Source organism: Anas acuta, chromosome 2, assembly GCF_963932015.1.
Source record: "Anas acuta chromosome 2, bAnaAcu1.1, whole genome shotgun sequence".
NCBI lineage: Eukaryota > Metazoa > Chordata > Aves > Anseriformes > Anatidae > Anas > Anas acuta.
Genome location: NC_088980.1, coordinates 132,952,988 through 132,968,066, shown reverse-complemented (window position 1 = coordinate 132,968,066; position 15,079 = coordinate 132,952,988). Strand labels below are relative to the sequence as shown.

The 15,079-nt window shown below is 36.0% G+C and overlaps 1 protein-coding gene across 1 annotated transcript in view; it reads right to left on the bottom strand.

Annotated features, from left to right (window-relative positions):
- The window catches only part of SLC26A7 (solute carrier family 26 member 7), an 84,303-nt gene that overhangs the window by 25,089 nt on the left and 44,135 nt on the right, over nt 1–15,079 (bottom strand). The window contains exons 7-12 of the mRNA XM_068672245.1: nt 11,498–11,650; nt 9,980–10,062; nt 9,005–9,152; nt 6,743–6,856; nt 3,577–3,654; nt 2,069–2,164 (exon numbers count right to left, since the gene is read on the bottom strand). Coding sequence (XP_068528346.1) covers nt 2,069–2,164; nt 3,577–3,654; nt 6,743–6,856; nt 9,005–9,152; nt 9,980–10,062; nt 11,498–11,650 — 672 coding nt within the window. The remainder of the gene's footprint in view (nt 1–2,068; nt 2,165–3,576; nt 3,655–6,742; nt 6,857–9,004; nt 9,153–9,979; nt 10,063–11,497; nt 11,651–15,079) is intronic.

Below are 15,079 nucleotides of genomic sequence, written 5' to 3'. Positions count from 1 at the left end.
TTACATTTGAAAGGATTATGATGTATTAAATCACTACTCGACAAACTGTGTTCAATGAGAAGCTTAAGTGTGAGGGAACAAGGTAACAAAAACTATAACATTATGTTTCCATGCACTATCATTTGCCAGACACGTGAGCATAACAAACCTGACTTCTATGTTACATGACACACACCCTTCAAAGAATCAGTTCCAGAAAGGACAGCTGCTAATTACTTCCAAATGTTTTGTAAGAGTTTCGCTCTTCAAAATGCTCTGGATAACCTGGTAATGGAACTGATTTGTTTCCAACAAGCTGTCAGGTCTTGGGTGAATGTTTTCAGGCCAAAATCAACACCATTGTAATTTCTCAAATCACTGGGCTTGGTGGGGCTCCTTAGCCTAGGCAGCAACATAAGATCCATGTTTAGAGCTTTAGATTATGCTATTTAAAGAAGGATGATTTACCCTGTCAGGCTAAGGATTGATGGTACAACTACTTGAAGATAAATCAGTGCTCAAGTACATTCAGTCAAAAAGATAAACCCAGCAAACTCTCCCTCTCTATAACCTCTCTTAAAAATAATGACAGACGTCAGAGATGTAATAACTACTCACCCATCCTTTTCTGTCAAAACTACAAAAGCAAAAATCAATCAGGCTAGTCTGCCTATAAAGGTTCATCAAGGCTAGTGAGCTTCTAGAATATTCTGCTGGAAAACTTAACCACTTATTTTCTCAATGCATTGTTAGGGAAGCTATAGATCCCTCCCATAACTACCAATTTTCCTAAGTCCACTGTCCCAAAAATAATTCTTGATCCACACCATTGATCATTTGGGTCACTGGCAGCCTGGGTCAAGCTGAAGACCAAATACAGTACATACGATAGAAAATGATTTCAGAATTTTGCTGCTAGGAATATAAGACTTCATGAAAGATAGACCTTTTCATCTGGATTATACCAATATTATTATTATTATTAACTCTAGTCTTCTGTCATGGAATAGGAGAAACCTCACACAGTCAAACTTGATGATGTTTACTCAATTCCATTTTCCATATTGAAATTCAGTACTTTATAAAAATATTTATATTTTAATCAGGATAGAATGACCATTGCCCCTGTAGAATACTAAGTCACTGGAGAGTTCAATAAAATTGAATATTACCTCCAGAAACCTGTATCTCCCACCACAGAACAGGGGGATGTGCCCAAAATACCTTTATAAATGTTTGCTAACTGAAACTGCATAAACAGAAATTTCGGAATCATTATGGGATATCAATATGTGTTTATGTGATCTAGAAAGCTGTTAGAAGTTTTGGTTCCACTAATTAGGCAATGTGTTCAAAGGTTCTCTAGGAAAAGAAATCTAGAAGCCTTCTTGACATGGAGTCGTCTTTAATATTTGCTGGGAATTCTGTGCAAAGGATGTCAGATTGTTCAGACTTTGCATTATACTGTATTTGCTTACTATGCCTCTTCCTGCCTGTCTGCTCTTTCTGCTCTATTTTATCTCTAATATTGCAGAATCTTTCATAATGATCAAATACATATTTTCTTTGTAAAATCTCTGAGTTAAGGCAATTTACCTACAGCACCCTAGGACATACGTCTTTCTGCATCTCTGGTGTTTCCAGTTCTGTTTGTCATGTGTGGTCATTCCATATCCAAAGAGAACAAAGATACTGGGATTTTTGACAATAACAAAAAATAATAAAATATTAAAAAAATTTTCCAATAGCAAAAACATGCTAACTGGATAGAGTAGGCTTACAAAATTAGATACATACCTGACCCAATTGATCTGATCTGACAGTATATACATTTTCAACATTAAATCGGGTTTGATTCTTTATCACTTGCCAAAATTTCTAAAATTTATTATTATTATTTTTAAATACAAACCACTGATATTTCAGATGCTGCTATTCTGAGACAGAAAATCAGCTGATTGATACACAAAAGCCCTAATAATTATGTCTTGCACTTATCTATTCTAAGGCCATAGAACTATTAAAGTTTATTTAGCAAGTATTTATTAAAGGCCCTCAAGAAAAACTCCTAGGATTGAGTTTCACTTACCCAGTCTATTTTATCCACATTCCAATATTTTTTTAAGTCACGGAACTGCATTAACATTCCTTTCAAGCCCACAATGATAATGCTTGCTAGCACACACTGAAAAAAAAAAAAAAAAAGAGAGAGAGAGAGAGAAAAAAAGAAAAACAAAAGCTTGTTATGAAATTAGTAGGGAAAATGAATGTTCTTTCTGCAATCAGTGATCAATATTGCAATCAAATTATTGAAAATCTGAAGTTAGTGTTTCAAAAGTGGGGTAAGTTCAAGCATTTCAAGTATTCTTCCGATGTAAATATAATAGTATCACAGACATTCTTTTTCTTTCTTGAAGGCATTCTAGAGGGCACTTGACTATGAGAAAATGACAAAAACTTCAGGACATTCCAAGACTCTCCATGCATCATCAGACCAACTACATTCTGACACATTTGGGGGACTCCAAAGCAAATCAGCGGTAAACTTCTCCACAGTGAAGAAATTAAATTTCCCTTCATAATTACCTGCAGAAAGTGTTTAATGCAAAATAAAAAATAAATAAAAATCCATTAATTTTGTGGCAGACAAGATAATTTATAGTCCTCCAAATAAAAATAAATAAATATATATTAAAAAAAAAAAAAAAGAGGCAGAAAAAGGATGAAGAAATCTTCAGGAGCTCAAGAATGATGGAGAATATTCAACTTGCAATGTTGAATAGGTAAAGAGGACTGAAAAAGCATAGGAGAAAAGTAATGAAATATCAAGAAAGCATAGGTTGTTGGGCAACCTATGCCAGTGCCTCACCAGCTTCTGAGTAGAGTTTATATCTAATAATCTTATACCTAATAATATCTAACAATCTTATATCTAATAATATATAATTTAAATCTCCCCTCTTTTAGTTTAAAGCCGTTACTCCTGGTCCCATCACTACACTCCCTGATAGAGTCCCCTTAAAAATAAATAAATAAATATTCCTTTTCAATATCAAAAGTTAGATATATGTTGTGTGAAAATGCATCATGTTACTTTATAGATTCTTAATGCAGAAGATGTATTCCATGACAGAGTTATAGGAATATATCATATTTTTCTGTAATTAAGCTTAGATTACTATTTTCAATCATCTCTGTTACATTTATTTCAAAAGCATAATCATACATCATATAAATAACGGGAGTAATATTGTGGATCTCCATTAATTTCTACCAAGCTCTGTCAATTTAAAACCACAACAATATGGCTGTATACTTTCCACAAACTACATGTCAAAAGTAAGTAGAAGAGAAATGCTTTATTATATGCTTAAGTGATAGCTTATATATATAACAATGTATGTGTAAAATCTACATACACTACACAGTCACCTCTATATTTTATTATTCTAGGACCATGTTCTACCCTTGCTATTTTCTCTCATTGAAATTAAAGGGAGCTATTTCAGATGTAGTACGACATTTCTTTCCCTCAAAGAAATTAAGTCTTTAGAAAATATTTGATGCAAACTTTAAAAAATAAGATAGAGAACATACCATAGGCAGCCAGTATAGCATTGGTCCAATTGTGTAGATTACCACAAGAATTAATGCAGAGGAGATAAGGCAAGCCACCTAAAATAAATAAAGAAGAAATTCCAATCCAATCACCCAATTAAAAAAAAAAAAAAAAGTTTTATTACTAAAAGTTGTAGACATAATCAAGAATGAGATGTTGAATATGTCAGCTATTAATGTATCTATGGATTGCAGAAACATGTAGTTTCAGTTTCTATCTAGGGTGATTACCTTCAGCCAACTACAGTGAGAACATAGTAAGGGATACCAATATCTGGGTTAGAACATGATGTCAGTACACAGAGTGAGAGCATGATGCCACCAATGTAGTTATTAAATGAAACGTGTGTAAGTAATATCTCATTTCAGATGTTTTACAGCATCCAGTGTCATTTCATAACATATTTATAACAATTGCATTCTATGTTGCACTGAATCACAGATCTGTCATAACACTGAGTACAACTTATATATGAAGAACTGTATTATTATTTTTGCACAGGACAAGTTTTCTAACTTCTTTTACTGGGATTGGCACTGAAAGGAAGCTGTTGGAAAGCTATTGGGTTAAGTCAGAAACTACCAATGACCCTTGTGCTATAGCAGCTATGCACTTTATTTTAGAAAACATAGCAGCAAATTACATTTGTATGTATATATAATGATAATTAATGCAAGTAACATGAATCCAGACAAACATATGGCCTAAGAATTATGTTACTTCACAGTATTCATGGTATTAATCTGATGGAAAACTACAGTAAAACTGCAATCTCCTTCTCCACTCTGACTGTTCACAAAGTAGAGAACTTCTGGTCTCATTAAGATACAGTCCAGATTCACAGAACGTTTTGATGGTAAGTAGACAGATGCTCACTTTATTTTTATATTGATAAAATGTTTCTTTACTAAAATAATTAAGTTTAATTTTAAGAGACAAGTTGTTAAAAACAAAACCAGACAAGTTGTTAAAACACTAGAAAAGAGAGCCATGGTGTACTTAAAAATACCATCAAGAAGGGTAGACAGAGTGTTTACAGCAAAAGGGACACAGAATCTGCTGGTAGAGTCACAAGGAGCTTTTCCCTTTCTCTGCCTTCTCAAAAAAACAACGCACCTCCCAACTAAAAAAAAAAAAAAAAAAAAAGTGTTGATTCTACTTGAAGGACACTTCTCAGTCTATGATACAGTCCTTCACTTCTGTTGTCTCCTTGGAAAATATGTCAGTGAAGAATATGCGACATCACCGAATGCAAAATGTAGTCTTTGGAGAAAAGAGGGCTATGCATATAGCCTCTGCAAAGCTCTTCACATTTCTCTCATGTCTCCCTGTGTTGTGAACAACTCAAGCTGTTGCTCCTTTCTTTTTTTTTCCTTATGATATGGCAAACATCAATTAGTGATATTCTAATTTATTCATTCTGCCTAGACAGACCCAGAAGAAAGGTCTTGAGCAGATATGTTGTCTTCAAAAACAAAGGCAAAGAAGGCAGGAGAGAGAATGTTGTTATTTATGCACTTATAAATACTTTATACTTATTTATAAAGTATTCTCCTAATCCTAGTGTATGACCACAGTCCAATTTGTGGATGCAGACTCTGCAATACTATGAAACCTCTGGATAAAGCAAGTCAACACTTGTTATTTTAGGACTTCCTACCTTGACTTCAAACCATGTTGGTTTCTTTTTCCATTTCATATTGTGAATGATGTTCTAGTGGGGCCTTTGCCTATATCTTCCAGAACTCAGATGTCCTATATGCCTTCAACCCATACAGGTTACCCAGATAGGCCTTCAGGTTACCCTAAAGCTTCCCACAATTCAGTAAAACTGCACTTTGCCAACAAAAGATATGAGCAGGTAAGAGAAGAGGATATCTGTGAGGGCGAGGGCACATGGCATGACATCGAATCCAACACAAAAAACTTTAAATAGATAATACCAAAGTGGTAGCTAAACTATTTGCATATAAATGCTTTCAAAGATGATTATTGGATAAATTATTCATTATGATTAACTGCGTTCAGAGAAGTGTGTTGGCTAATTAACACATAATTAACATGCAGAGTTTTGAAATAAAGTCTTGTATCATTTCTCAGTATTGTGGTGTCTGCTTGAGAAACAATTGCACAATATAGTCAAGAAACATCGGTGCCTACAGACTGTGCTTAAGCTTGTCAGTCATTTAGCATTAGCATTTACCTTGTAATTAATGACCTTTATACAGGCAAGGCCAACATTATAAAAGGACAATTGCAACAAATTCCATGTTACACATTTATGTGGCAGGATGACACTGATGGACGTTTGAGTTTCAGAGGAAGGAAGAGGCAGTGCTCAAGGTTTCCCAGCTGGGGTAGCCCACATGGTGCCATCATATGCCAAGGTCTCAGAAGAGCAGTTTGCTGCTTTTCTTGTTCACAGGCACAGGTAACAATATTACAGGGTCACAGTGAGCATTTTCTTTGATTACAATTCCCTCTTTTCCATGCTATTGCCACAGAATCTTTTGGATTTCATTTCCATAAGAAAGAGAAAGCCAAAAAAAAAGTCCTGAAAAAATGAAATGTCATCTCTGTGGTCTCAATGAATGCTGAGGGACAGGACAAGTACACCATGTCACAAGGCAGAAGTTGAAACATTGCTTCCTCTAGGAGCAGCTCTTAAGATTACTTTCTCTTTATTTTGAAAATCAGATAAGAGCACCAAATTAATTTAAAACAACAACAAAAAACAACAGTTTAGCCTGAACCATTAAATTCTTTAGACACCATTAGAGGGCACTTTTGTTACAGTGCTGACAGATAAAAAATAATAATAATAAAAAAATAAAAAAAAGTCTTCCGTATAGTTTTCTTCAGTCTGAAAGCAAAGCACTGAAGGCACCTTACTGCCCCAGACTTAAGAGTTTTTATTGAATTAAACTGGTAAAAATGCATAAGGGGAACCGTTAGCTTTTCTAGTAAGACGGTTGCTGATCCATGCAGTAATTCCATGCAGATTGTTAAAATTGACTGGGCAGAGTAATTTTCCAGGATAGAGGAAAAGGGAGAAGAGAGGAGTACAATGGATCAACAAGTGCAAGCTCCAGTGAGCAGCATCGTACACTTATTTGTCCTACTGACTGCACTGTAACCTCTTACCTGTGTTCTGGCGCCCGTACTATATAAAAGTGCCGTCCGCCCCATTGCTGCTGCACTTGGTATGCAAAAGAAAAATGAAGGAATCACGTTGCTGAGACCATGAGCCAAAAATTCCTGCAAAGTTGTTAAAAAGAATATGTTTTTTTTTCCCCCTGTTATTCTGTCATTTCAATGTTTCTAGCCAACAAAGGAGTCTCCTATGCAAATATTAGCAATAATAAAGGATGGGCATATTTTTTGAGGGAAAATAGTACATACATACATGATAAAATATCTCCCAGTATAATATATCTTCTTACAACACAGAGCTATTTTGAAAGCCACTGAACCCAGATTCATCAAAAGCAGAAGAGATGTTTTGTTCACAAAACAAATGATAGTACTAAGTTTTGAAGATGAAATTCAGCAAAAATATTTACATCATGATACACATCTGCTTTTTAACAGGCAGCAGTCTCAAGTAGTGGGATCTGGAGAATGTCCAAGTTTTTTCTGGCTTATGACTCTACTGGAAGAAGACAGCCACTGTCTTTTTTTTTTCTTCTTCTTTTTTTTTTTTTCTTTCATAGCATGCTTTAGTGAAAGTGAAGTATGGCAGCAACACTGCAATTCTGTAATGTACTGTAATTCATTACAAATGTATCTGATGTATATTCACAATCAAAATGCAGACGTGTCTGGAAAATGACTTACAGAAGAAAAAGTGCTGTGGGGAAACTACCTTGTGTCTGCAGCCTGAGATGAACAGCTTTTAAAGCTGTTCAAAAGCACCCCAACTTGGCTACCCAGCATCAGCCTCCTACCCCAGGGCTTCATCTGCTGAGGGGAATGTGTAAGAGAAGACATCTGTACTGCTAGAAGTACACAGGCTCAGTACACAAGTGGTATTATATCCAGCCAGGACAACACATGATCATATGTTGGTCTCCACAGCACAGGACAGCACCACTTTAAAGGACACAAGATAGCCGTGAACATCAATGTATCACCATGTAGAGCCCCCTCTGCCTGGTCCCTGAATGCAATGCATCTTTGCCACTACGCTGCCACACTGTATGCTCTATTCTCATGAAGGGTTTGCTCTTTGCTCCGTTATTCTGTGCAGACATTTAAATTGTTCCCACCACTTCAGTAATTAAGTAGCGTAAGTTACAAGTTTTCCAAACATGCAGAAAGACACACAGGTTGCTGTGCTCCATGTAGTGTCCTTGAGACACTACAGCATATCAGCTCAAAGTGCTTTCCCCCTACTACCTGGGAAACACTGTTCTGCAGCATCAACAGAAATTCATAAAACAAAGTATTCATTCTGAACATTTTTTTAGAGAACTGAGTAGACAAGAACATTGTCACTGTACATTTCCAGTAATAGCAGAAGCTGCAAAGCACATTCACTGATGTAGCAAGTCTGACCTGTTGAGATAGGATGACCAAATGTCTCCAGCTGCAAAACCACCTGTGTGCAAAACCACCATCCAGCTTTATGTCATTTATCTCAAACCATTTGACAGCAAAATGTGGGCAGCATTCTCATCACATAGCACTATTTGGTAGTTAGGACCTTACTTAAAATTGAGTGTTTCCTACCATGGATTTCCACTTGGCTTGAAGTTACCTGTTCACCATAACCAGCAGTAGGGTAGTGCAGGAAGCAAACATCCCACTTTTATCCGCAGCTTGCCTGCTGCAGAATGGAACTCTGCACAGAAAGCTCTTACAGCTGCAAATTTGGCAGTGCTCTCTGAACCCACCCTGCTTCTTTTATATAAATAAACCTTTATTTCAGACGGGACTTCTACTCTGCATAACTCTTATTTTATAACTGATAAATATTATAAATGTCCTGGGGCTGTAAGTACCTGGTTTATTTTTAAAATTGCTTTGTTTCTTTAATCAGTAGCTGATTTAAAATCTTAGCCGGTCTTTAAGACCTCAGCTGCCAGAAGAGAAGCTGTCTTGCCTTAAAACACTGGAAAAACACATTAACACCTAAATTGGCTGCTGGCTGGACCAAATGCAGCATTATGAGGTTATCCTGAAGGAAGCACTTACCCAAAAGGTATATCTCAACTAACTATGCTATAACAGACCTGATTTGTACTAGATTGTGGTTTTACAGTAATCACTGGAAGGCCTCAGGATGCCACATGAAACTTACCCATTCCTACTGGTCATTCATCTATAACACATTTCCAAAATGGTGAAGCAATTTCAAGGCTTACCGACCTTAAGGTCTCCTTAAGTGAGGAGAAAGAGCTTTACCTGGTTGTCATCCACAGTGTATTTAAACTTTTTAGCAGAGCCTTGGGCTAGAGCTAGCGATGCTACATAACCAACCAGTGCTACTCCAAAAGCTTCAGTGACTACTTCAGACAGGACATTCATGGGCGGCAGTTTTGGTGGTGGTAGCCTGTTAAAAAAAAAAAAAAAAAAAAAAGCAATCCTTTGTGCAATTTTTGCAATTCATGAAAATACAAGAGAAACAGAGAAACAGTCTCTGTATGTCTGGTTAACATTTAAATACTTGTAAGGTGATATTTATCAATATTTTAGATTAGCAAGATTACTGTCTATTGGGAACTGCAGGGAAAAACTGTAGTGGCAGATGAAAGTTTTAGATAGAGAATTCCATTTGTAAACTGTGGTTTGAGAATTTATGAAGAGCTCCCTTTAAATTATCTCTCTCTCCACTGACATAAAATCCCCAATTCACTAATTTTGTAATAAGAAATAGAAGAGATTTGACTTTATATCTTTTTTCTTTTTTCATACTTGACTTTCCTGAAAAGTTCAATTTAAATCTTTTAAACTGTTTAGTATCTTCATAGGTTATGGACAGTATGGAAATGTACTCCATCTAAGGGAGACTTTGGGGGGTTGCAATGAAATGCTGCAGTTAAGAACTGAATCACCCCAGATCACCTCTGTAGTCCACAAAAGGACTTTAGGATCTCCTTTCTATTATCCATTAGACATCATCAGGTATCCTGTACCTACTCCATAAAGTATTGAAATAACTACAAAAATGTACAAGAAAGTTTGCATTTGATGATAATATCTATACCAATACACCTTTTTAATGTGGGACTGAACTGTGAGAGAGTATTTGAGGAGTTCAGAAATGGACATGATAGATTTTTGCCATTTCTTATTTCAGAAAACTACTTTGACCTCTTCACAAGCTGTTTGCAGAACTAAACATATTTAAAAGCCACAAGCTAATAAAAAGCACATTACCCTTCAGGAATATGTCCCACAACTTCTAGCCCATAGACGTATTCCATATCAGCATAGTAGCAGGCAGCGGATGTAGCAATTATCTGTTTGATTCAATACAGAGAAAGACGTTATGTTTCTGTTGCTTTCAGGTTCTCACATGGTCCCTGTTATTGCCATAGCTAAACACATGACAGGGTTCATGAATTTATCTTTACTACAATTCACTATGACAGGGAAGTATTATTACTAAAATTTCAGCAAATGTGGAAGTGAGGCAAAAGAAATTAAGATCTGGATGCAATAATGGGTTTAGAAAATATGTCTGAAGAAGGTCGATAGTGAAGTTTGGCTGCTCTGTGTTAATAAAAGCAATCTGCAAAAGTCTCTGGAAAGCCTCTTGACAATCAGCATCAAGCTGTCCCTGTGCAGCATGTGCCTCAGGCCACTTCCATTCATGCCAACAGCTTAAAGTAATTCATAATTTAGCCATTCCTGAGTGGTCTGAGGCAGATGATGTTGTCTGAGTGCATCTAATCCAGACTGGCAGAGTCAACTTTGGCACAAAAGAGGTGGTGTGTTTGCCTCCTATATGTATGTTCCAGCATGTATAAACCTTGCTGAGGGAAAGGAAATTTTGGTCCCAAGGATGTTCTACTTGTTCCTTGTACTTTCTGTGAGCTGATCACATAAATCCCACAAGAACAGGATATAAGAACAGGATCAAGCTCCAGTCCATCATCCTTGGTCTGCTGCATTTTCTGGTATTGTTTAAAAGACAATACAGAAACAGATCTTAGAGCAGGGACCAGAACCTCATTTTCCAGCATTTTGCCCATGAGAAAGGATTCTTTTGTAATTTTTTTTCTAAAAAAAAAAAAAAAAAAAAAGAGTAATTGTGATGATCCACTCTGAAAAGAATCTTTCACTTACAAAAAAATAAAAAGATAAAAAAGTTAAAAATAAAAATCTTTTAGATGTCTAGAGAAAAACAGAAACTTCTGTCCTGGTGCTAGTTATCTGACCATAGCTTAATCCTTAAAGTAGAGATTTACAATGCAATAGCTAATTTCAATTTAGCCTACGCCATATGAAAGGAAATCTGTAAGTAAACTTACAGAAAGCAATAGTTTAGGTATTTAAATTTGTTGCAGATAAATAACAGGCAATATCTGAGCCAGAACTTCCCAGTACAAGACTTGCCTGGAGTTACAATGTGTCAGTTACTTTTCATTTTCTACATCAAACTTCTTACACTTTAACATGCTAGGCTCCATATTCTTGTAATTATGTAAAAAGTAGTAAGCACATGAAAAATATTACACAAATTGGGAACGTATGTCACTTCTTTCTTAATTATTTAGCCAAACTGTTTCCTGTTCTTACATTTAACATACAGCCATGAAAATTAGCTATCCATTTAATAAGTGGCAGGTGTCGTTGTGGGTAACTATAGACAACATAGTAAACTTTAGCAGATTAGTTAAACCACTGAAAACTCTGTAAAGGAAAACATCTGATATTTGGCTTCATACTTACCAAAACTAGATCGATAGGAAGAACAATTTTAATGTTTCTCTGAAATTTCTCATTCAATTCCTTAACAAGAACAAGCACCACAATGCTCAGCAAGGAGAGAAGTAAAGCCTCTAGTTGAACTGATCTGATATTTTCAAATATGTAGGCATAAATCTACAGTGATTGAGATGAACAACAAATTAGAATCAGATTACAAAATACACTGTTCTGGGTCAAGTGCTATGACATCTACACAACTTGAAATGCTTCGAATTACCCAGGAGATCAGAATCAGTACTCCAGGATTTGAGTCATCTGACACACTAACATCCACTTAACATTTTGCAAGGAAAAAAATCACTAACTTATCATTGCTGAATTCTATGAATTTTCAAAGACTCAAAAAATGTAGTGAATGTTTGTATATAAAAATGTATATATTTCTATTGGTTGGCAGAAGCAAGCTAGAAAATTCCAGTACATCTGATATTTATCCTTTTCTTATTCCTCTTCATTAAATTCAATGACAAAAATGAGTGTTGCACAAAATGTTAAGAGAAGCTTGCACAAAGATTTATTTTAAGTGTCCATAGCTTGTGACATCCATCAATTCCAATGGTAAAAGTAACTTCTATGGGGAAAAAAAAAAAAAAAAAAAGACAGAAAGGAGGAAGAAGGGCATGGAGAAAAAGAGAATGAATAAATGCAGTAGTGGCTGGGAAGAGAAGCAAGAGGAATCTTCCCAGATGATTGCCCTCTTCAGGGCCCCCTCTCAACACTCATGGGGGTACAGTTTCTAGAGTAACTGTATAGTTTCATCAGGATGCACTCAGTTTCCGTGTTGGTTGCTCTTGCCCATTATACTAAAAGCACTCCACAGAGCACACTTTGATCAGGTCCAGATGCTGCATATACTAATTAGTTGTCATGCTTTGTGTGTGTATTGTTGGCTATTTAAATAACTATTTAAATGACTAATGCTATCTACAAGGCTCTATTTCTTTCCCTAGCATGAAGTTATAGGTTAAAAGCCATGAAGCAAGAGATAGGAAGAGGCTGGGGAGAGAAAGGATGATTCACACATCAGTGGAAATTTTTTTCTGTGGGAAAAACAGCCTTGTGTGGGAATCTGCAGGTGCAAGGGTGCAAAGCACACTGGACCACAAAATTAAAAGTCCTGACACAGCAGGCTCCAGGGTGTTGGGGAATGGCTACAGTACTGCAAGGGAGAGACAGAATGCAGTGCTAAAAGAGGAGACTGGAGCAGAGCTACAGAGCTGCAAATGGGAGGCCTCAGCTGCTAAGTCTAAGGCGTGGTGCAATGTGATGTAAAGTGTGGTCAGAATAATATTGCATCTGTGATGAAGAAAGGAAATATAATGCTAAACGTAAGTAACCTGTGGAATAGAAAGAAAGAATAGGAATAGAATGACTGTGAATGAATAAAAGGGATATATGATGATGAATGCAAAATTGTAAATAACAGGCCTGGAAGAATGCAGTTGCCTTCACTCCAGCACTGAGGACACAGTTATCAGTGAACTGTAATTTCAGTTCTACTCTGAATTTGAGGCTCCTGAAAATGAGGCATAAATCAGTATGATAACAGATTAACAAAAAATAAGTAAAAAAATCACAAGTCCATGGAATGGTTACAAAGGACTGAAGAAAGTTGGAGGAAACTTCCATCACGATATACAAAGGAATAATTATATCCCCATCACAAAGTATTTTCAGGCCTTATGAATAAAAACAATAGTCCATTGCCTAGAGGAAAAAAAAGAGGCATGAAACAACGCATATGCTTAATAAAGCTGCAGGGAAAAAAAAAAAGTAGGCTCAGTCCCTGGAATTCTGCATTAAAGTTTTGGTACCTACTGTGTAGCCTGAAATGCAAACTGTATAGAGAACAGAAGTTAAAATCTAGGCTATAGATTTAGACTGCCTCACAAGTATCTTACTTTAAAAAGACATCATAAAGGATAATAAAATCTAACAACTGAGACAGATATTTAATTAAACAAATGAAAGGTGTTTCTTTTTCTAACAACAAAGATCACTAAAATAAACTGGAAGTGGCATTTGTAGTTTTATCAAAATATAGATTAATAATTTTCAGCCCCACAGAATCTGTTTTCAAACAAATGTATAATGCTAACAAGGTTTGGTGGTTTGGAGTTTAAATACAGATATTTATGTTAGATGGGAAAAAGGACTAGAAAAATTATCTTAGGAAAGAATACTGTTCTAGCAGAAAGGTAGTCAAAATGATGATATTTTTTCCCCATTCTGATTCTGTCTCTCCTTGAAGACATAACATTTATTTTGAAGAATGAGTAAGTTACAAATAGCTTCCTGATTTTTCCTCTTGTCATTCTTATGAAGTTTTTCATAATTTGTAAGGGAAAAAGATAAAATAAAAAGCTCTAAAAATTGTTACAGAAAATAAGAAGAAATTGGAGAAGAAATGTATTTTTTCTCATAAAGGGGAAGATGTAGACCATCCCATTGGACTTGGACTTTAGACTAAGGATGAACAATATAAACCAGCACAAACATTTCTCAGAATCTCGAATAAAAACATTTTAAAATCAACTTGTTAAATAAAATGATCTACATGTCATAGATCTGAAGGATGGTTATTGAATAACAGTTTTTAACCACATATTATCCCACTGTCATCAGACAATGTGGACTGTGTCTTGACTGACTTGGGATAAGTCTTTGTATCCATAATTTTCAAAAAAATGCATTTTTAAGAGAGTGAAGACCTTGGCTCAGTGCCCAAGCAGGAGCTGTGATTAATTAGGACAAAGAAAGCAATCTGGAAAACTACATTGCAAGCTGTGCCCACAAAGTCATTAAAGTCTGAGCTAGATCTAAGGTAAGGAGGTAAGAAAAGGGAAGAAATAGATTGATTCTTAATTGTTAAAGTCAAAGAGATGTGGGCCTTTTTAAAATGAGCTCTGTCAGCATTAGTTATGCTGGCTTTGGTGTTGAATTTAATTTGCCTAGACAAACTGAGATATAAAGAAGGCTGAATAAATATAATTCTAATGAAGAATTACTAAGAAATATGCATAAATATTTAGAATGTTTTTCTTTCTTTACAAATTGAATAAAAAATAAGATTTGTTATTTTTCTAAAAATATATAAGCCAAGACTCTTAGAACTTACACAGAATGGATGAGGCTGTCTGCAGGCTACTTGGTCCCGCCCCTGCTCAAACAGGGACACCCAGAGCAGGGTGCCCAGCACCACATCCAGGCAGCTTCTGAAGGTCTCCAAGAAGGAGACCCCACAGCCTCTGGGCAGCCTGTGTCTGTGCTCCATCACCCATATTGTAAAGTTTAATTGTAAATTTGTAAATTTACAATTGTTAATTGTAAAGCCGTTTAGGCGCAAACCCAAGTCTGTGCTCATTCCTTCTTGTCCTCACACTGGGCACCAGATTGAACAGTTTCATCTCTCTCAGCCTCTCCTCATAAGACAGATGTTCCAGTCTCTTGGTGGCCCTATGTTGGACTCTTTCCAGAACGTCCAGATCTCTCTTGTACTAGGCAGCCCAGAACTGGACAGAGTACTCCAAGTGCTGCCACGCC